Source organism: Talpa europaea (genome assembly GCF_964194135.1).
Source record: "Talpa europaea genome assembly, chromosome: 5".
Lineage (NCBI taxonomy): Eukaryota > Metazoa > Chordata > Mammalia > Eulipotyphla > Talpidae > Talpa > Talpa europaea.
Window position 1 is genome coordinate 83,230,897 of NC_140071.1, and position 23,807 is coordinate 83,254,703.

Consider the following 23,807-nt stretch of genomic DNA (forward strand, 5'->3'; position numbering starts at 1 on the left):
TCCAGGGGCACAAGGACGGTTCAACATCCAAAGATCAAATAATGTAATCCAACACATCAACAAAGATAAAAATAAAAATATATGATCATATCAATAAATGCTAAAAAAGCATTCAACGAAGTTCAACATCCATTTATTATGAAGGCCTGCGAAATTCTTGTGATAGAAGGAACATACCTTAACATAATAATGGCCATATACAACGAACCCATAATTCTCAATGGTGAAAAGCTGAAAGCCTTTTCCTTAAGATCTGGAACAAGACAAGGATATCCACTCTCACCATTGCTTTTCAATATAATACTTGAAGTCCTAGCCACAGCAGTAAGACAAGAGAAAGAAATACAAGGAATCCAAATAGGGAAAGAAGAAGTAAAACTATCACTATTTGCAGATTACATAATATACATAGAGAACCCCAAAAACTCCACAGAAAAACTAATCAAAATATCAACCAGTTTAGTAAAGCAGCAGGATACAAAATCAACACACAAAAATAAGCCTTCCTATGTGCAAACAATCACTATGAAGAAGAAATCAAGAAAATCATCCCTTTTATAATTGAAACAAAAAAAAATATCAAATACCTGGATATAAACCTAACAAAAGAGGTGAAGAACCAATACAAAGAAAATTATAAAAGTTGGTTAAAATACATAGAAGAAGACCAAAGAAATGGAAAGACATCCCCTGCTCATGGCCTGGAAAAATTAACATTAAAACGGCCATCCTACTGAAAGCAATTTACAGATTCAATGCTGTACCAATAAAAATTTTAATGACATTCTTCAAAGAGATAGAACAAATATTGATGAAATTCATATGGAAACACAAAAAACCTTGAATAGCAAAAGCAATCCTGACCAAAAAGGAGAATGGAGGTATCATACTCCCAGACTTCAAACTATACTACAAAGCCATAATAATTAAAACTCTATGGTACTGGAACAAAAACAGACAACACAGACCAATGGAATTGAACAGAAAATCCAGAAATAAACCCACATATTTATTGAAAACTAATCTTTGACAAAGGAACAAAGAATATGCAATGGAACAAGGACAGTTTGTTCAATAAATGGTGAGGGAAAAACTGGACTGCTACATGTGAAAAATGAAGCTAGACTACAACCTCACACCATGCACAAAAACCAACTAAAAATGAATTGAATACTTGGATATAAGGCACACTGTTAAAACTGTTAAAAGATATAGAACAAAATACAGGCAAAACACTACATGACATACATCTCAGTAATACCTGTAAATAAACATGCCCCAAAGCAAAGAAAGTAAAGGAAAAGATGAACAGCTGGGACTACATCAAAGTAAAAAGCTTCTGTACGGCAAAAAAGACATTAATCAAAACAAAGAGACATCCTACTGATTGGGAAAATATTTTTACAAACAATGCTACTGATAAGGGACTGCTCACAAAGATCTAAAAAGAGCTCACACAGCTCAACTAAAACAAAGTAAACAATCCAGTCAATAAATGGGCAGAAGAGCTAAAAAAAAACACTCCTCTAAAGAGGAAATGCAAATGGCCAACAGGTATATGAAAAAATGTTCAACATCCCTTATAATCAGGAAAATGCAAATAAAAACCACAATGAGATACCACCTTACACCATCCAGAAAGGCACATATTAAAAAACAGGAATCAATAGATGTTGGTGAGGATGTGGAGAAAAAAAGGAACTCTCCTACACTGTTGGTAGGAATGCAAACTGGTCCAACCACTATAGAAAGCTGTGTGGAGGTTCCTCAAACTATTACAAATGCAGCTACCATATGACTCAGCAATTCCACTCCTAGGAATCTACCCAAAGAACACAAAAACATTAATTCAAAAGGATACCTGTATTCCTATGTTTATTGCCGCACTATTTATTATAGGTGAGATATGGAAACTATGCAAATGCCCAAAAATAGATAATTGGATCAAGAAGTAGTAGTATATATACCAATGGGATACTATTCAGCAATCAAAAATGATAAACTCATGCCATTTACAGCAATATGGATGGAGCTGAAAGGGATTATGCTCAGTGAAATAAGCCAGAAAGAAATAAGCCAGAAAGTGGTTTCACTTATAGAAGTAATGAATGTAGGGGAACCAGATAAGGGACCAAGAAAAAAAATAATAAATTACAAAACAAACTTAACAGGCAACTATTAATCAGACACTCTGCAGGGGAGGGGGAGGATAAGGGATCAAAACAGTGGAGGGAATGTATTCTTACACTAGGGACTTTGGTTATGGTGCACAGGTGAATTGGTGGTGGGAATTTTGTGGGGACTACAGCTGAGAAGAGAAAGCATACATTGTACAAAAATGGAAGAATGATATAAACTATATATAAAATATAATTACATTTAAAAAAGGAACAAAGTACTGATACATGTAAGAGCACTGATGAATCTCCGTAATTTTATATCGCATCCAACAAACATGGAAAAAAATTTATGCTCCATTTTTCCACTTATAGTAAGGGCTGAAATTAGAAAAAAATTATGATGACAGGCATAAGAAGAGTGATGACTGAAAAGGACTAATAGGAAACTTTCCTGGGTGATGGAATTGTTGATCTGAATAGTCACATGGGTGTCTGATTATATAAATAGTCATTAAACTGACTGTTAATGTGTTTCACTGTAAGTATATTATAAATGAATTATAAGTAAATAAATTACAAGTCATAAAGAGACATTTATAAATTATAAATAAAAATGGCACTGTTTTTTATTAACTGACCAGTCGTCCTCCCTCACCCCAAAATTCATCTGCTGACACCGTAAACATCACTGACTATATTTGTAGATAGGGTCTTAAAGGAGGTAATTAAGGTTAAATGTGGTTACAAGGGGGTATGTACCCAAAGAAATACCAGGGATGTGTCTGCACTGAAAAAAAGCCAAGGGAGGACACAGCAAAAAGACAGTCATTTGCAAATCAAGGATAAAGGCCTCACGCAAAACCAAATTTGCAATATGGTGATCTTATGCTTTCAGTCTCCAGAACTGTGACAAAATTATTTTTTGTTTAAGTCACTGAGTTTTTATTATTTTGTTATGGTAGCCCTAGTAGATAAGATACTAACCTATCATAAATACTGTACTTTACAAGTAATAAAAAGTTTTACATAATGTATCTGATTTGATACCAGATATAATATTCTTTTAAATTTTATTTTATATTTTTTTACAATATTTTAAAATTTTTACACAATGTATGCATTTTCATCTTGGTTATATTCCCCATACAATTCCCACCCCCCTTATTTTGATCCTAATCCCTCCTCCCTCCCACCCTCACCATAGTGTATCTCTGGTTTATAGCTGCTTGTTGATTTTGATTTTTACTTTATTATAATTAGTCTTTTTCCTGGTCCCTTATTTAGGTTTTCTAAATTCCTGCTATGAGTGAGACCATCTAGTATTTTTCTTTTTCTTTCTGGCTTATTTTGCTGAGCATGATCCCTTCTAGCTCCATCCATGTTGCTGCAAATTGCATGGGTTTATCTTTTTTGATTGCTGAGTAATATTCCATTGTGTACATGTACCACATCTTCTTGATCCAGTCATCTATGTTGGGGCATTTGGGTTGTTTCCATAGCTTAGCTATTGTAAATAGTGCTGCTATAAACATAGGGGTGCTGGTGCCCTTTGGAATTAATGATTCTGTGTCCTTTGGGTAAATACCTGGGAGTGGAATTGCTGGATCATATGGAAGCTCCATCTTTAGCAGGTTCAGGAATCTCCACACAGCTTTCCATAGTGGTTGGGCCAGTTTGCACTCCCACCAGCAGTGCAGGAGAGTTCCTTTTTCTCCACATCCTCGCCAACATTTGTTGTAGCTAGTTTTTTTTTTTTAATATGTGCCATTCTCACTGGTGTAAGATGGTATCTCATAGTAGTTTTGATTTGCATTTTCCTGATTGCAAATGACATTGAACATTTTTTCATATGCCTATTGGCCATTTGCATTTCCTCTTTGGAGAAGGTCCATTTTAGCTCTTCTGCCCATTTTTTGCACTGGATTATTTTGTTTTTGTTGAGTCTCTTCAGCTCTTCATATATTTTTGAAATCAGTCATTCATCATTAGTGTTGTGTGTGAAAATTTTCTCCCAGTGGGTGGGGCGTCTCTTTGTTTTGGTTACTGTCTCTTTTGCTGTACAGAAGCTCTTTAATTTGATGTAATCCCAGCTGTTTATCTTTGCCTTCACTATCACTGCTTTGGGTGATGTGTCTTTAAAGATGTTGTGGAGGTGTATGTCACGTAGTGTTTCACCTATATTTTCTCCTATATATTTTGTGGTTTCAGGTCTTATGTCTAGTTCTTTAATCCATTTTGAGTTGGTTTTTGTGTATGATGTGAGATAGTAGTCAAGCTTCATTCTTTTGCATGTAGCAACCCGGTTTTCCCAGCACCATTTATTGAACAAACTTTCTTTGCTCCATTGCATATTCTTTGCTCCTTTGTCAAAGATTAGTTGACCGTAAATCTGTGGGTTTATTTCTGGATTTTTCTATTCGGTTCCATTGGTCCGTGTGTCTCTTCTTGTTCCAATACCATGCAGTTTTGATTATTATGGCTTTGTAGTATAGTTTGAAATCTGGGCGTGTGATACCTCTGTTCCCTTCTTTTTTTTTCAGGAGAGCTTTGACTCTTTGGGGTTTTTGGTGGCTCCATATGAATTTCATCAATATTTGTTCTATTTCTTTGAAGAATGTCATTGAAATTTTTATTGGAATAGCATTGAATCTGTAAATTGCTTTAGGTAGGATGGCCATTTTGATAATGTTAATTCTTCCAATCCATGAGCAGGGAATATATTTCCATTTCTTGTGTCTTCTTCTATTTCTTTCAACAGTGTTCCTTTACCTCTTTGGTTAGGTTTATTCCCAAGAGATATAATTTTATGATACAGAAGACTGGCTATGAGAGAGTAAGTCTCTTGGGAACGATCAGAGAACACATGACAGGCAGTTAGTACCCAAAACCTAGAACTGATACCCAAATTCAGTGTTCCACAACTGAAACTACTGTATATGCCACACCTTATTTCTATTAATCTTTTCAAATCTTATTTTATTCACTTTCCTATCAGATTAAAGCAGGATCTGTATTTTAATGTATTTATGTTTATATAGGGAAAGTCTTCAGGTTACTAAGGATTACTGGAAGCTAACTACAGAACAAGTTATCTTTGTTCATTTTTATTTTGGAAATCTAATACACAGTGAAACACATATGCATTCAATAAATATTTCTCAGTTAAATATGACTCATTTTTAATAAACACTTTTAAAAAGTATAACTAGGCAAAGGAAGGTAAGGTTAAAAGTCAAGTTCCTTTGGTGCTCGCTTTACATGTATGTATATATACAAAAGACCTGCACAAAAAAATTAATCTAGAAAGATATGTATCAAAAACACTTCTTGTTGGGCCTTCCCTGGTGGCGCAGCAGTTGAGCACTGGGCTGCAAGGCTGCCCGCAGCCTCTGTGGCGCCGGTTTGTTCCCTGGCCACTGGCGAGGGTCCCACCAAAAAAACTCCAAAAAACAAAAAAACAAAAAAACTTCTTGTTTTAGGATGGTGGAATTATGGGTGATTCTGTTTTTTTTTTTCTATTTTTATAAAATGTCTAATTTTTACTTTTTCTTTTTTTAGCTTTGTATTTACAAGTTTTAATTTAAAAAATTCCATTTAAGGAATAATTATTTTGAATGTGGATACAGCACTTGAGGGAATGTATAACTTCTTGATTTTTATTCTTCAATTATTTTTGTATAAATAATCTACTACATTGAATTTGCACAAAAAGTGAAATAATAGATTCTTTGAATGTATCTTCCTGTAACACTATAGTACTAGGCACATAATATAAATGGCATTAAGTGTTTGTTAAAATTGCAAATGCATTCTTACGACTCATAGGTAAGCACATTATAAAATCTAGTTGCTCCATGGGGGTAGTGCCTGCAAGAGGAGAAGGATGATTCTGCAACATGCCAATCGAGAAGAAAACAATTTCCAGGGGGAAAAAAAAAAGATTGCTGGTCAGGATTTTATTAATATCTACATAGTGATTAATGTTTTCCAGGAATTTCAGGAACATTATTTACTTGAGCTTTGGTTAAATTTATTTAGGTGAAAATCTCTCTATATATATATTTTGTGAGTATTTTTATTTTATTTTATATATTTTTTACAACTTCTTTGCACAATGTATGCATAAAACGTCTAATTTTTAAACTCATATATTTACTACTTTGATAGAAAGACAATAAGCCAATTTTTATTGGGGTGGGGGGAGTGAGGATGCTAGAGCTAAGATAGCAATGAAAAACAGAGGAATGACAGGGGCTAAAAAACACAACTAAGAACAGTAAATGACAGGATTAAAGGAAACTTTCATTTCTTTATGATAGTAAAGATACCTTTTTATGACAAAGTCTAGTAATACAATACTAGTACTTACCATTTCATCTGCCAAAATGCCATTAAGTCCATGTTTGTGTACCAAGGCCAACCAATTCAAACCAACCTTCTGATAGGGTTTGAGTGACAAACTGGTAAAGAGAGAGTTAACAAGAATCACAGATTATAATTTTCTGACAAGGTTGAGATTTATAATGTGAACAAAATCTAAAATACCTAGGTTTAGTACTACCTTTTAACTTACTGACAAGCTATTTATACTTACTTAAGAGAATACGCCCAAAACATAATACATTTTTAAAATCTTGTCTTCTCAAAAGTTATTCTATGTCTCATTTCATCTGACAGTAAGAATTACAAAAATATCTCCATATTCAGTGATAATGTAACAAATGCCACCAAATTAACTAATATATTGAAGTATCAGAATATTAACATTTTACTAAGCTAATATTTGTACTAGAAATTATTGTACTGATTTGAATTTTAGCACATTAGAACAAAAACGTAAGCACAACTTGCTACTCTGCTAAAGGCTGATTAAGCACTTTCTAAATGAATGTATGTATACATATGAGTGTATTTGAAAATTGTATGAAGGTAAATTTGCTAGACATCAAGTACATCAATGAATAGAAAGTAGCAGGCAAGTGTCAAAAATCTTATTTAATTTGGAAACAAATACACCAATTGCTGGGAATTATTAATTTGCAAGGTAATACAGGGAAATTTAAATGGATGAAAATAGTTTTTTCTTAAAGTTCAAGTGTTTAAGACTCACAACAGTTATCATTTATTGAAAATTTAATATATATAGATACACAATGATATTTTCAAGCATCACACCCCATTTAACCATTTAAAGTCCTATAAAGGTAAGCTATTATCAAAATTTTAACAAATGAAAAAAACCTGAGGCTTAATAATTTTGAGTTGACACAGCTAAAAGTGATAAGGCCAAGATTTTTAACTCAGGAAGTCTGTATTTGTTGGAAGTTTAGTCTCATATTCACCAGGAAAACATATACCCCAAAGTAACATGAAAGCCTAGGACAAAGTCATGCCTGCCTTTTCCAGCTTTTATCTTGTTGCCTCAATTTCCTGTTACTCACATCCTATCTGCACATCGTAAAGGACATAAACCATGGTATAATAAATGGTTAACAGGTAAACTTCGGAAACCAAAATATATTAATTAGGAAACAGGCAAAGGTGGTGGGGAAGAAAGATCCATCTTAACCACCTTAAATCAGAATCTATGTTTCATCTTCAGGATATACAATCTATGAAATATTTCTCATCTGAAAAAATTAAATATAGGTAGGAAAAAGTCAGCAGTATTGCCAAAGTGTTCATAGTTCATTTTTTAAAAATGTATTTGCCTTCTTGGCCAATATACTTTTGATACTACTATGAAAGTAATAATAAAAAGAACATTACACATATATGTACTTTCAGATCAAAGTGAATACCAATACTGAAATGTTTACTATATTCCAGACACTACATGATGAGCTTTACAAGCATTACTGCTTCATTTAATCCACATGATAAAGTAGACACTACTACTATTCCCATTTTATATGTGAGAAGTTCTCTGGGACTCTGAGAAGTTAAGAAACTTTTCCAGAGCCTTTCCCACACATGTAAATGATGAAAATGATGAAACTTGATAAGGTAGGCATATTTTATCATTTATAAATGAACCCATGGGCCAATATGCTATTCTAATGAAATTTATCATAGTCAAGGAATATTCTTAACACAAAAAAATTACTAAATCTCTTCATCGCTAACACATAGTGAGAAATGAGCATACTTATTAAAATATTCTTCACTGTACACAAAACTTAAAAATGAGGAAAAAATTTTGAAAAGTATCTACTACAGAATTTTTCACTGAAATAAAATTGTTTGACCCACATTCATAAAACAGCTCTGGCATCTACTTTGAACAGGATGTTTAATAGCTTTGTTATTTTAAAATATTTAATGATATATAATCAAATCTCCTACATATTTTGACATTTATAGTTCTCTTAAGAATTTTCATGACTTCATATCAACATTAATCATCATTTTATTGATTAAAATGTAAAATGTAATGATTTGCTCAGCGTTAACCAAATTGTAAAAACTACATCCTGAACCTTCTGAATTAGTTCAGTGCTGTCTTCACACCAGGGTACTACAAACACTTTTAAACTGAAAGCTTTCTTATTTCTCACGAAGACAAAATAAGAACTTTATGATTTTACGACCAGGAAAGAAAATGAGGACCATGTTATTTTGAAATCAACTATTTTGTTAGATGTGAAAAAAATTCTTCCAGGCAGTTTATAATGGTTTATTTTCAGAATGAAAATTCACTAGGTTTAAATCTGTCAGAAAAACTACTTTAGGATGGTCTCAGTCATAGCAGGAATTTAGAAAACCTAAATAAAGGACCAGGAAAAGATTAATTATAATAAGGTAAAAATCAAAATCAACAAGCAACTATAAACCAGAGACACACTGGGGGGGGGGGTAGAAGGGGGTGAAGGGAGTAGGATCAAAACAAGGGAGGTGGGGACCTCCCCTGTGGCGCAGCAGTTGAGCGTTGGGCTGTGAAGAAGCTGCCTGCAGCCTCTGCAGCGCTGGTTAGATCCCTGGCCTAAGGCTAGGGTCCCACATGACAAGACAGACCTCTCCTGTGGCACCTGCTTGCTCCCCTCATCAGTGTATTTCGTCAGTCTGACTATTCTATTGCCCGCTCTGGCTCTGGTGAATTCTCTCACCCTTCTGTGCTTCTGACTGTACCCAGTACTTGTATATATAAATAAATCAATCTTTAAAAAAAAAAACAACACAAAAAAAAAACAAGGAGGGTGGGAATTATATGGGGACTGTAACCAAGGTGAAAATGCATATTGAGCAAAAGTGAAAAATGATATAAAAATATATAAAATAAAAAAACTAGTTTTAAATAATTTCAAAAGGTGAGAAAGATCTGAAATAGAAACAACAGAGTAAGTATAATGTACTAAATCTGAGTTTCAAATGCACAAATACAGATGTAGAGAGACTTGTTTGTAACAGTTCAAATAAAAAAGATTGGACCAAAGGTTTATGACCCTTATGGGTGACAAGGCTAAATGAAATACTACCATAACATTTCTAAGTACTAACGGTAGTAAGCACTACAAAAATATTCACATCATGGTATTTTGAGCTGGTCAAACCACATCTGCAATACTGACTTGCACTCACATCATCATCATCATTATCATCAAATAATTCCAAAGCAACTGTTTAGGAAGAGGATAGGGCTAGATTCCATCAAGGATCTCATGAACAAGATCAGAACCTTGGTGAATTTTGCCCAAAAAAACACATAAGGTTAAGTATATTTTACACTGAATATGTGAGAAAACTTTAGAATATTTTTTAGCTGATAAATTTTAGACAAATTGCTAAAACTTGAGAGATGGCTACCTCTATAGTAGAAATAAAATAGAAATACTGAGGGTTTTCCCTAAACTGTACTACATTTTCAATTTCAGTTTTGACATTTTAAAATGATGTTTAAGAGACATGAGAAATTTTATTCTTCCCTGCAAAGAGTTTATTTTTAATAAGGAATTATGGTATGTCTTATTTCTTTTATGCCTATGCCTAAAAGGCAATTTTTCTTCTTTTCTAACTCATATACATTTGTTATAGATATGAATATATACATATATATTGTTAACATAATTTTGTTTCAAAGTAAACTTTGCTACTAAGAATTTATTCTCTTAAGAGGAAGTTGCAAACATGAAAGCTTCTTCATCAGGACAATCTAACATTTTCTTCTGTGTTAATAAATCCTTTCTCAAGGCAAGGAAACAAAATGCTCTCTACACTAAGCAGGCTGAGCAGCCAAAAAGCCTGGCCAAGGAAACTGTTTGTATAATTATTAACTTTAGCAAAAAACCAAAAACCAAGACAACAAATTTCACCCCCTAAAAGTGCATTTAAATTAATAAATCACCATATTAAAATATAAAAAGGCTATGCATACTGGTTTTTGGAAGTTTGTACTTTAGAGCCAATAAGTACTGTTTTAAAATATTTTTTTCTTCATCTATTAAATATTTCATTTAATAAGTCCTCAGTCTAATGGAAGAATGGTCTATAACCTGGTTAAGCTATTTACAAGTGATAGGACTTTGTGGGTGAGAGTTTAAGAAAGAAATGTTTTAAGTAATGCAATAAAGCACTTGGTTTTTTTAAAACCCAAATTATGATAAAATAAACTCAACTGGGTAAGTCTTGTAGAGTGAAGAACTCCCCATATCCAATGCTGTAGAACAAGAAGGAGCAGCTCCAACTACACTTTTAGGAGATCAATTTGCTGACATGGCCATAATTCTTTCTATGCAACAGAGAAAAGAGCTTCTTTGTGGAAACTGCATCACGTTTCCCTACATCATCCCAAAGCACCCTAGAAGGGCACAGAAAAGATTGGAGCTTACTAAAGGTCAGTAATCATACCTTGATTGTTTTTAACTCTTTTAATTAACCTGTGATCAGTAAATATGCTTTGAGCATTAACTTAGAAAAATACCAGAAGTAAATAAAATCATCAAATAAAGTCACTAAATTTAAAGGAGACCCTACGTTCTAATCTTATTAAATGCTTATAAGAGATACTGTGAAGAGATATAAATCATTTCTAAAGCTGGATAACACTACATACTATCATAATTCATTCAAACTATTCTGATTTTAAGAACTTGAATTGCTGGTATATTTTTGCCACTATACATATTATCACAGCAAACATTTTTTTTTAAAGAAAATATCCTGAACAGTTCTGAATCTCCAAACTATTTAAAAATAAACATATACAGGGAGTTCAAAGCAATTTTCCCCATTGCAATATCCAAAAACCATGCAAAATGGGGCTTTCACAGTTACAAAATGCCATTTTATTATGTATTAACTGTGTATAAAAATTTTTAATAACAATTAGTTTATTTTTTACAAGAATTCTGATATGGTATTTCACTGAAAATAGTTCTAGACCATATAATGTTTCTTTATATAATCTATTTAATTAAAGTGACCTTTTCATTTTTGATGTGCTTCTATTTCCAAACAAATTGAAAGCACTTAAAACATTTAATGATAGATAGCTTATTTTGTTCTATATATGACTAAAAAGAAAATGGGCTAAGACAGAAATTTTTATACTGATGCAATTGAGCAGCTGCCATTTTTGAAATACCAAATTATGTATAGTGGTATCTAAGACTACCTTTTCAGTTTCCGTGATTATAAATGAAGTTGTTTCCAAGCAAGGAAAAGCACAGGTTATAAAGAACCTTAATAAATATCACCCTCTTCTAATTTATAATGCTAAAATAGAGTAGAATAAACTGGGGAGAAGGAATCAATAAAAAATAATTCATGAAACAATGTGTCATTAGAAGAAAACCCTGTGTTTCTCTTTTAGCATTAGTGTTCCTATCATTGCACAATTTAAGTTCCTAAGGTACAAAACAGAAATAGGTTCGGAATTTTCATACAACTGAGATAAAATAAATATTACCTTTGATTTAGAATGGAGGGTTGTTCTATATTCCATCCACCTCCATTTCCAGTGAGCATGGTAACTTGTTTTGTCAATTTATTTGAAATGTCTTCACATTTGTTCATAAGTCTTATAACTACATCCCTTTCTTGGATCAGTGTTTTACAGTGCCATATCAAATCTTCCGACAAGCCATTTGTTTTGGACATCTTTGTGAACTATGATATGAAAAGAAAAATAATTTAACAGGTCAATCTCATTAACAAAAAGCCAATCTCGGGCCTCCCCTGGTGGCGCAGGCGGTTGAGCGCAGCACCGTGAAGCTGTCCACAGCCTCTGCAGCGTCAGTTCGATCCTGGCTGGTGAGGGTCCCACATGGTGTGGCAGACCTCTCCTGTTTCTCCCGCTGCTCACCTCAGCAGTGTATTTCGTCAGTCTGCCTGTTCTGTTCCCCGCTCCGTCTCTGGTGAATCCTCTCACCCTCCCACGAGTCTGGCCTGTACCCCAGTTCTTGTATAAATAAATAAGTAAATCTTTAAAAAAAAAAGCCAATCTCAATTTCTTTCTTTACAAGGGAAGTAAGTTTGTTAAATTTTTACTAGCAAGCGTAATCAAAGGCTAAAAGAACCAGATTCTTCATGTCCACATTCTGAATTCCTATGTTTCACTTTTATATTCTACTAGTAGGTTACCTCGAAGCTAATCATGTTGAAATAAAATATATCTTTCTCCTTGAAATACACAATCCCACACTTATTATTTTGACCATGGAAGCTGTTACCTTACAGCAGAAAACTCTGGAGTAGTTGCTAATGTTTCCTTGTTATTTCTTGTCTTAAAATCTCAGATTTGCCTTTATTACCAAAAGCAAGAGTACTAAATGAGATAACTGTATAGTGGATCTCCATTTTTGTCATTTCCTATGACTACCACATATTACTACTATGTTTAATAATAATTTTCTACATTTAATATCAAAGTACAACTAATCAAGCATTCAAAACTCCAATTATTATTTGTTGTTTCATATTTTACTCCTAAACTAAGGCTATCATTTGGAAAGATAATGCATGGATCAAATGTTAACAACAGCCAATTCAGTAATTTGACAAAACTTTCTTAAAAAATCATTTTCCAGACAATACATTTAAGTGGTTTTGTATGAAAATTCAAGGAATTTCTTTCAAATAGCATTTGTTTTTATTTTCTGTATCAATAACTAAAAAAAATAACATGACAAAAATATTTTTAGTGAAAAGCATTAGAAAGCCCACTGTAGTTTCTTTAAAGCTAACAACCTTGGGAAAAAGAAAAATGCCATAATTCAGAAGTAAATAAAGGAAACTAAAGCAAAACCATCTGTTGGAATAAAACCGCACATGATTTTGATTCATGCCATTTTAGCATATTCTTTCAAGTTACAACAGGAATCACATAAACAACTCTAAATAATGCTGTGGCTCACACTATTTCTATATTCACAGACAAACCTAACAGAAACTCAACACTTACTGGAAAAACTAAAATAATCTTATAAAAAATGCAGTTCATAATAATATACATTTTTCATATCTAGCCTGTGATAAGTTAGTAAGAAATACAATTTCCGATCTATTTAAAATTTATGTTACTAATACACTGCAGAATTGAAAACAAAACAAAACTTAACAAAACAGTACTGTGAAGTATGAAGTTATTTGCAAACTATATTTTCAGAATGACAACTTTCAAAAATCACAATGTTTTCATTCTGTGCTTTCCAGAGAAAAGATTTACACACAAACAGCAGGGCAGATAAAGAATTAGTGTTTTGAAGATCTGAATGTTTATCAGAACCTTTAATTAAAATATATACAAAATATTTTATTTTTTATATACCAAATCTGGTATTTTTATACACCAAAAAAGTGTGTGTTGTCTGGGAAGAACCAACAAAAATAAGAAGAAATAAAGGACGGACATATATTGTGAGCTGCGTATGTCCTAGAAATTACTAGATAGCTTTTATTCACTAACTCATTAAATCCTCACAACTGTAAGATCAGTCCAACAATTCCAGTAAGTAAACTGAGGTTCTATTTTAAGGTCACAAATTTAGATCTATCTAGAAGTTATCTACTATATACTAATGCTAAATCTAAGAAAACAGATTTTTTGGGAAAAAGTTTCATTGAGTGAATTTGTTAGGACTAGGTTGAATTATTAGTAATAGTAAACCCAAAACACCAGGGATTTAAATAAAAGTTCACTTCTACCGCATGTAAATGAAGATTAAAGGAAGCAGTTCAGATCTGGTATGATGGTTTACAAAATCAAGGATTCTTCTACTTTACTGTTACAATATCCTCAAAATATAGTTCCCACTATCACACTATCATCTCAACCAACAAGGGGAAGGCCTCCAAGCACACTTTCCAAAAGGCCTAATATAAGTCTGATTACAGTCCACTGGATAGAACTTTGTCAAGATACCACAAAGAAGCCTGAAAATTGTAGTCTTTATGTATTGTGGGTACTGTGACCAGCCATCAATCTGTATGAAAAGTCCAGTAAAGGGGGGTAGGGGGGAGAACTGGGGAGATTGGAGAGGGGTTAAAAATGATAAGATTTTAAAGAACTGATATTCGGGAAAACAGACAATAACAGACATGGTTTCTCTCTTTCTCTCTATTGCTCTCTCTCGCACACACACACACACACACACACACACACCCCCTACTTCCAATGCAAGAATATTGTAACTATCTGTAGCTAACATTTTCTAAGGGTCAGGCAATTGAATGAGTCTCTGTTTAATACTTAGCTTTTCCCATAGGTTGGTAACACAATTACACCTCACTTACAAATGAAGAAAGAGTGAAATTGCTTCATGTCACATAAATTGCTAGAAAATATCAGAACTGAGATTTAAAAACCAGGTCAAATAGCTCCACTATATTATGCACCCACTTCCTTGTATGCACTTATTAAAACCAAGGGAATAAATAAACACATGTATGGAATTCAGAAACAAGATATTCAACACAAAAGAAACTGCCACATCCCTCAGAATGTCAGGGAAGGAGATGTCAAGGCTACCAATGTCAGCTGGCCTATAACAGAACCAGGCCAACCCAAAGCAGGTCAAAAAGACTTCAGAAGAACTTCCACAAGAAGAGGAACTGACAGACTACCTGAAATGTCTAAAAGCTGAGGGGAAATTTTAGAAAACTGGAGAAAAGTAGCATTGACATACAAAAATTAAGCAAAGAAAACCCAACACACTCTACAACTAGAGAAAACAAGATTCTGAACAAGGAATAAAGTGATCATACACTATACTACACGGCTCAGTCATGAGAAGTATTTACATAGTGTTAATAATGTGAATACTAAAATAAATCTACAGAATTACCATTCTATTACTCAATACGGGTACGATCTTGCAATAGGAAATGGGAATGTGAAGTAAGATAGTGAGAAAATATCTAACCTAAATTACATAGTCATGTATCACTTAATGTTTTGGTCAATAGGGCACATATGCTAATAGCGGTCTTGATAGTTATACCATCTAATTTTAGTATTTACACGTCATGATATCAATTATACTTTATGCACAAAATTACCTAATGACAGAATCACCTAAGGAAGCTATTCTCAGAAGTTAGGCAATGTTACTGCAAAGTCAATAATGTTATGTCAATAGATAAGGCCCGCACCTGTAGACAGTCTTATGCTTATATTACCTAGAGATATGGAAGTGATAAGAACCAGACAAAAGAAGTGAAAGCAGTCAAAAGTATTGTGGGAAATAGGCTGGAAAGGGATAGGTATGGATTTGGGGGAAGAATGAGCCTGTAGATTACTTAATACATGCAAACATATTTTTAAGATCCCAATATTTAATTGTACAATATTATTTGTTAGGTTTGTGGTGTGAACAGAGAAGTTGGCAGTTAAGAAAAGGTGTAAGGACAGTTCACATGTTATTATTTTATAAAGACATGCAGTTAACAATCCTGTAAACTGGGCCTCTTGGTGGCACATGGGTTAAAGTCTCAGGGATATCAAGCTATCACCAGCCACTGCGGCATGAGTTCAATTCCCGGCCAGGGAGCTACCCACATGGTGCAGCAGTCCTTTCCTGTCTCACCCACTGCTCCCCTCAGCAGTTTACTGCAGTGGATCTGCCTGTTCTGCTCCCCACTCTGTCTTTGGTACAATCCTGTAAGTTATTCAGATTTACCAAACAAGGATTTAAGAAACAGAAAATATTTTGTATATGCAGGATCCATTAGTAAATCTCAAGGTACTGATGAGCATGGGTGCATAAATAATCAATGTTCAATAAAGTGTTAAGTGGTAGATATGTTTGGTAGAAATTTGGCTACATTTTCTTCTTTGTTCTCGTATGAACTACATCAATTTTAGACAAATCATTTTTCAAAAAACATGTACAGCTATTTTTTCAAGGAAGATAGAAAGAAAAAGGAAAATAAAAAGTTGCTATTTGCTGGATAATTACAAAAAAAACCCCAAGAACATCAATATGGTCCTGATTACCACTTCTTTGATTAAAAATTCAAGTTTTCACACTAAGAACTTTTTTCTTTTAAATAGTCAAATGAAGTACCCCTTGCCACCGTGTGTTGCTCTTAGTGTAAATATTATTTCTTGCCACAGTGTGTCGCTCTTACAGTGTAAATATTACTTTTTAATTTCTGTAGAATTAAAAAAAGATTTAATTCCAGCTAACAAGTAATATTGTTGGAGCACGAAGTTCTAATCCTATCCCACTACTATAAATACCTAGCAGCAGCCTACAAAGTGCTCAGAATGCATATATTAAGGAATGAATACCTATAAAATTAAAGTGTGAATATAACAATCTTATATATAAATCTGTATTTGGAAATTAGGGTATCAGAAAGAAGTAATGGGCAATCCATTCCTTTAAAGTGATTAATTTAAGAGATGTTTGACAATAACCAGTGGGGAAACAATTCAAAAAAGAAAATAACGTGATAAGTTATTACTAAATTGGGTAGTATAATGATGAGCATGCAGTATGTCACTATGTACTAAACCTGTGTTGCCTGATTAACAATAAAGGAAAACTACACCTACGCTGATTTAAATGTTAAGAAAGTAGCTGAATATATGGAAAGTTTTTAGGGTGATATATTCATGAATAATCTAGTCAAGAATCTTACACTGGTCAGAAAACATTACTATTCTTATTAAAGTTTGCACCCTACTTTGCACAAATCTAGACAAAAATTCAGGTAAGTAACTGATGAATTGAGGTAATCAAATTTGTAAAATTGGGCTATAAAAATTCCAATTTTCCCATATAACAGTATGTTTTTAAACTAATGACATTTTTGACTTGCTATGGGTCGAAAGTCTTCATAACTTAATAATGTAGTTATTAGGATGAGTGCTCTACTGGTATTAAGCAAAAAAAAAAAATTGAGTAAAACAAAAATATTGTGAAGAAAACTTGAGAAACTATATTTTGATTCAAAGAAAAAATTACAATGAGCAGAAAGCTGCAAACATAAACACATTCTTTATAATATACTTCTATATATTTCTCATGTAAAAATAGGTGATTATAATAACTCAGAGCATTTTACTTTTTAAAAAAGTATAGTAAGTCTCTGACAATAAAGTTGCAATACAGAAGACTATATATATAATCTCTGGATTTAAAATGATTGTGATTAAATCAGTCTAAGTACTAAGTAACTAAGTATATTGTTATATATTTACATTTAATATATGACACTGATGTAAAATTATATGTATAATATCTAGGACAAAAACCAAAGATGTGTAAGTTTTCAAACTTTTAAAAGACACTATACTAACATAATGCTCACATTAAAATTACTTTTATAATAAAACAATACTATTAATTACATTTAACCTACTAATGTTATAGACACTTCAGTTTTAACAAAAATCATAATTAAAATGTGTGTACTTCATTTTTTTGGCTCAGTATGCCATTATAAATTATTAATTTTAAAGTTCTGCTGAATTCTCCAATCCTTAAGATTAAATAAGCTTCAACAATAATTTTAAGAGTTTACCAGACATCTGCATGCTGTTCTTAATACATAACTCCTTGTAATTTTCATTAAACTATGCGTGACAATTAAAAGTGCAAGTATTCTATAGGAATTTTCTAAAAAAAGTCGCAATAAAAATAAAAAGAGTAAATTATATAGCTTTTCACTAAAATGCACATAATACGGACTTTCCTTTGGTGCTTTAAAGGTATAATACTGTTCTATTCAAACCTCCAAACAACTGAAATAAGAAGATTTAAAGTTCTAAGCAAATTAAAAGCTAAAGCTTATATGCTGCTATTTTTGACTTCATTTCCCAAAACTCATCATTTACCTACTTTATCAGGACAGCAAGTCCTATATTTACTGAACTCAAGCAGCAAATTTATTTTTTAATTGTTTCCCCAAATAGTCATCATTTTCATGAATGGTCAGCAAAATACATAATCTCTTTGTGTTCAACTTTCACAAAGGGGGAAATATGCTATAGGAGGTTTAAGGAGGTAATGTACACTACAAATTCCTGTTAAGACTAATTTAAACTATGCCAATTAATTAGTAGGGGAAATATACTTTCTACATGTTAAGTTACTGAATATTTTAAAAAGCATCTGGCACATATAACTCTGGTATGATTTACTTTTACTCTAAGATATTTGGGCAAGTAGTTACAGTGCCTAAACACTGGTGCAGATAATTGCATTCCTTGTTAAATAAATTAGAATCCCAACAAGCCTGAGCAACCCAACTCTGCAATAACATAGGAGACCATTAAAGATTAAAAGAAAGAAGAAAAGGAAGAAAAGAAAAGCAAGAAAGCCCTTCAGCAAATACTTTAAGGAATAAATCACTCAGACAAAGCTGAACAAGTTTTGAAAGAGCCTGCTTTGACAGATGTTCTCTAGAAAAGTAAAGGCTTTAGGCAAAACAAATGGCTTTATTTTTTTAGCTATGAAATACTAGTAATGGTTCCATATTTCTCAAATATTTTAATTTTTAAAAAATGTTTTACAACCATTATTCAGGGATCCTTCCAGACACTTATTAAGGAAACTTACGCTCATATAAATTGTCACAAGTATAAAACTAATCACAGAAGCAACTTTGCTCCCCCAAGTTAGGGAACAATACTTCCTAAAAATTTATAAAGCAATCAAGAGTCATTTCATCTTCGAAAGCTGTAAAAAATCATCCATTCTGCTTTTATAGCAGGGCCTATACACAATTCATGCTATAAAACCCCACATTCTCACAAAAGTCAAAACACAATTTTAAAGGGTTCTTTTCTTATATTCCTCTCTGTATGAATAAGATTTGCTGACCATTGACATTTACAAAACTCAAAATACAGGTTATCTTGGATAAAACTTTTGGAAATTAAATTCCAGAAAATGATCATGCAAAGTGTACTTACCAGTGCTTATGCCTTCCCTTCACCTAAAGCTTGAATTCTAGCTTCCACACACTTTTCTATCTTTCCAATTCAAAACGCTGCAGCCTGCTACACTCCATAAAATGGCCACATTGTTTAACCAAGAAAAACATGTTAGAGATTGAGCTGTCACTTTTAGAAGAAAAAGAAAATAAACAATTGCTTCTTTTGTAGTGAAGCATAAAACACTTAGGCTGGCATTTTCAATCATGGAGCTTCCCTGGACGTTGCTATTGCTCTTTAAGTAGTTGTAGTAAAATTTCTGCCACATTCTTGCTTTCTGCATGGTGTCTCAGCAGTAACAGATCAGAACAGGCTAGCAAACGACTCCTTCCTAAATGTAAGCTCTAATTTCTTCTTCTGCAGTTAAATGAACCAAGTTTCTATGCAAAAGAATGAGTGACAGTATGCCCAGCCAATCAGCTTGGGTTTTTTCAGAAAAATCACCCCTTAATTCATTCAAAATTAGGTCATATGACACTATTTGAAATACTATTGGCTTACAATGAAAGTAATGCTTGACTCTACACAGGATAAGGCCACCCATCTATGCTTCCCTAGGCTGAAGACACCTTGCCTATAAACGGAACTGTGAATTACATACACACATACACAAACAGGAAAAAAAAGAATGTAGCCTTACCAGAGCTTCCCAACTATTAAAGGGCCGGAGTTCTGTTATCTTCTGAGCCTTTTTCTGAGAACACTGAGGAATCAAAGTAAGTTCACCAATTGAAGCATCTTGAAGAAAGTGAAGAATTTTACCTTTATAGCCATCCTCCATCACTTCTTCACCACTACTATAGTCCTCATCTAGTGAACTACCGACATCAGAACCTGAATCATATTCAGAATCTTCAATAACTCTCTTAGGATTAAATACATTTTTTTTACGCTTCTTGTTAAAACCATTTTGTGGTTTCATAGAACATTTCTGTTTCAGTTTTGTTTTAGCTGCATTTTTAGGATAATTTTGACTTCTTGAAGAAACTTCTTTTCCATTTGGAAATTCACTTTGTGAGGCATATTGCATATCTGTGTACAAAGAAAGACAAAAATAACTAAATTAGAAAGAGATAAATACAAATCTATAATCATCAAGTAAGAAAAATAATTAAACAGGTATATTTTCCCTTTGAATAGAATAATTGTAATTTATTGTTAAATCTTGATACTTTTTAAAGAAAAATACTGAAGTATTCCTTGAAGTTATGAGTTGAAACAGTTTAAAACACAGGTTGATTTTGAGGAGTTAAATATCAATATCCATTTTCAAACAAGTGTCCTGAGAATATAAATGGCAGTTGCATAACCACAAGATGTCTGATGCCACTTAGCAGGCACATCCAACATGGATATATAGCACAAAAAATATTCATGCTTAATTAAAATCATCTACATTATAATTTTCTATCACCATCTCACTCTTATTCTGAGTTTATCATTATATAAATATACTATTGAAAAGCACTACTACATTATCACTGATGACTATCATATTTTGTAGATTTCTAAGATGACTGTGATTGAAAGTAAAGCTGTTTGATGTATCATTAAGAAATGTGTACCAATTATTCTATGAAACTTAATTTAGAATGTTTGTTTTGCAAACTCAAAGGCCTTTCATCACACAGACAATATACATTTATTCTTGTGCATGTGCAAAAATAGAAAATGAGTAAGGTATTTCTCAAATCCTTTACATTCGTAATCTACGTCTTCTGAATCATTTCAGTCAGAACTGGTGACACCATTGGCTTTCTTTTTTCACAGTATCACTCTCTATGTCATTAAGAACACTGATAGGACAGAATTAAATTATTTCATTATAAAAGCAAAACAAAACAAACCCCTAAGGTCAATGTGTTGAACTTTTGCAATTATAAAGATCTAGTCTACCTGATTTTTCCTTATGGATATTATTGAACATGTGTTATAGTAAACTCATCCCCACTGCTTCTTTCCTATCATTTGGCTCCTAAAGTTGAGAGTGTTCCACTATTGGCTGAGGGACTTTCTTTCATTCCAGTAATACCTATCTTATAAGTTTCTGATATTGCTGCTTTTGATATTCACGCAGGTGATACTAATATCTATGTCGGTGATTATAAGACACCATTAATTATAAGAACCATCATGAGAACTGTTAAAATTTAAAATCACAGTGGTTTAAAAGCAGCCTTAACTATGAATAGACTTGACCAATAAAAAAGATAATTATTATTTAATTTTACATTGCCATAAAGAACAGGATAAAACATTTGGGAACCAGCAATTTTTACAAATATTATTTCCAATATGTTTTGCCATTTCATTGATTGTTGCTAAAAAGTTTATTATTTCCTTCTATACTAAAATAAAGAGTACAACGAGAAGCAAGCATTTTCTATAATGACATACAACAGATAATTACCTTGGTCTTCTGCAAACACTTTCAATGATTCTAAAGCTTCTGTGTACATCCATTCATGCTCCTTGAGTACTTCCCTTAGTTCCTAGAAATAAGTCATTGATCTTTTTGTTAAAAATCTATATTTAGGGACTTATAGAAAACTTTCATGTTCTCTGCAAAATAATCACCTAACAAATCACTAGAATTTATCTTTGATTATTTTACAATTGTTTTAATGCTGCTTTACAAATGCTTTCTGTGTATTGTAGTTTCCCTTATCCACAGGGGGGAATGCTGCCCAACACCTGCAGAGGATGCCTGAAGTGGTGGATAGTATGGAACCTTATATAAGTATGATTTTTATTAAACAAACCTATAATAAAATTTAATTTAAAATTAGGCACAGGGGCCTCCCTGGTGGCGCAGGGGTTAAACACAGCACTATCAAGCTACCACCAGCCACTGTAGCACAAGTTCGATCCCTGGCCGATGAGGGAGCAACCCACATGGAACAGCAGACCTCTCCTGACTTACCCGCTGCTCCCTTCGGCAGTGTATTTCAGTACATCTGCCTATTTTGTTCCCCAGTCTCTCTGGTAAATCCTCTCACCCCCTGCACCTCTGGCTTATACCCCAGTTCTTGTATGCATAAATAAATAAAACTTAAAAAAAAATAAAATAAGGCACAATTAGAACAATTATAATTACAGCAGAAAAGTTGCATGAATGTGGTCTCTATCTAATTACATGTAATATTTTTGGACTGTGATCGAGCAATGGTAATTGAAAGTGCAGATAAGGGAGGACTACTACTTAATTTCACTCTGCGAATATACTGTTCTTCAAAAGGAATGAAGTTTGACTTGTTTTACATTTCTACCCTCCTTAGGAGGTGCTTTAAACATTAGAGGGTCAAATATTGTTTATTCAATCTAAACGAAACATTAATATGCGGCTATGCTTTTATAAAATATCAATTTCAAAACTAATTTAGTTTCAATATATGTAAAGAACCAGTATAGCAACCAGATTTTGTATTAAGCTCAATGAAATTAAGCCGATTTACCATCTGTGCATATGCTAGAATAATGCAATGCAAATATATTCCAAGTGTTAAATAAGTAATGTGCTTATATGTATGTATGTATGAATGAATGAATGAATGAATAAATGTGTGATTAAATCAAAGCCCTTTTAGAACTGGCATGTTTGGCGTGGATATTTACGGACTCAAAGTATTCCTACACTCTGGCAAGTAGAAATCATTTTTGGAATATTATACACTGAAATGTAATATGAGATTTTAAATTTCTTATGAGAAATTTAAAGGATGAGAATATGAAAAAAGCTAAAGTAGCTGAGTTGCAGGTATAGATGGCTCTCTAGATTTGCATTTCATAAATGAGTTCACTATTGTTTTTACAGTTATAACTGTCATGATGAGGCTATAATGATACCGTAGTGAGGAAACAAGGTAAATAAGTTACATAAAGCATTAACAAGTAGTACAAAAGCTATACTATACATTTACAAAGGCTGTACATTTTATACTATATATACTATATATACAAAAGCTATATATACTATATATACAAAAGCTATATATACAAAAGCTATACATTTTATACTATATGTATTGATAAAGGAGAATATTTAATTGGAAAAGTGCAAAATTCACCCTAAGCTTTTACATGGCTGACCTCAAATACTCTTTTGTAATGTAATTAATATGCAAGGATTAAATATCTATACTTGAATACTCACCTGCTTATCAAAATTAGGAAATTCCTTTTGCAATTTCAGTACAATACTTTCCTGCTTTTCCCAATTACTGCTAGATTCTGCAGACTCATTTGATTCCTCTCCCTAAAAAGAAGGGGTTAAAAAACATTGATTTAAGAGACCTTCAACAATAGCT

At 32.8% G+C, this 23,807-nt stretch overlaps 1 protein-coding gene across 4 annotated transcripts in view; it reads right to left on the minus strand.

Moving 5' to 3' along the window:
- Positions 1 to 23,807, minus strand: part of SMARCAD1 (SNF2 related chromatin remodeling ATPase with DExD box 1) — a gene marked incomplete at both ends in the record, with an annotated part of 109,779 nt that overhangs the window by 28,796 nt on the left and 57,176 nt on the right. For all 4 annotated transcript variants that reach the window (XM_084234231.1, XM_084234232.1, XM_084234230.1 and 1 more), the window contains 5 exons: positions 6,490 to 6,580; positions 12,025 to 12,224; positions 20,141 to 20,532; positions 21,911 to 21,992; positions 23,654 to 23,755. In XM_084234231.1, coding sequence (XP_084090357.1) covers positions 6,490 to 6,580; positions 12,025 to 12,224; positions 20,141 to 20,532; positions 21,911 to 21,992; positions 23,654 to 23,755 — 867 coding nt within the window. The remainder of the gene's footprint in view (positions 1 to 6,489; positions 6,581 to 12,024; positions 12,225 to 20,140; positions 20,533 to 21,910; positions 21,993 to 23,653; positions 23,756 to 23,807) is intronic.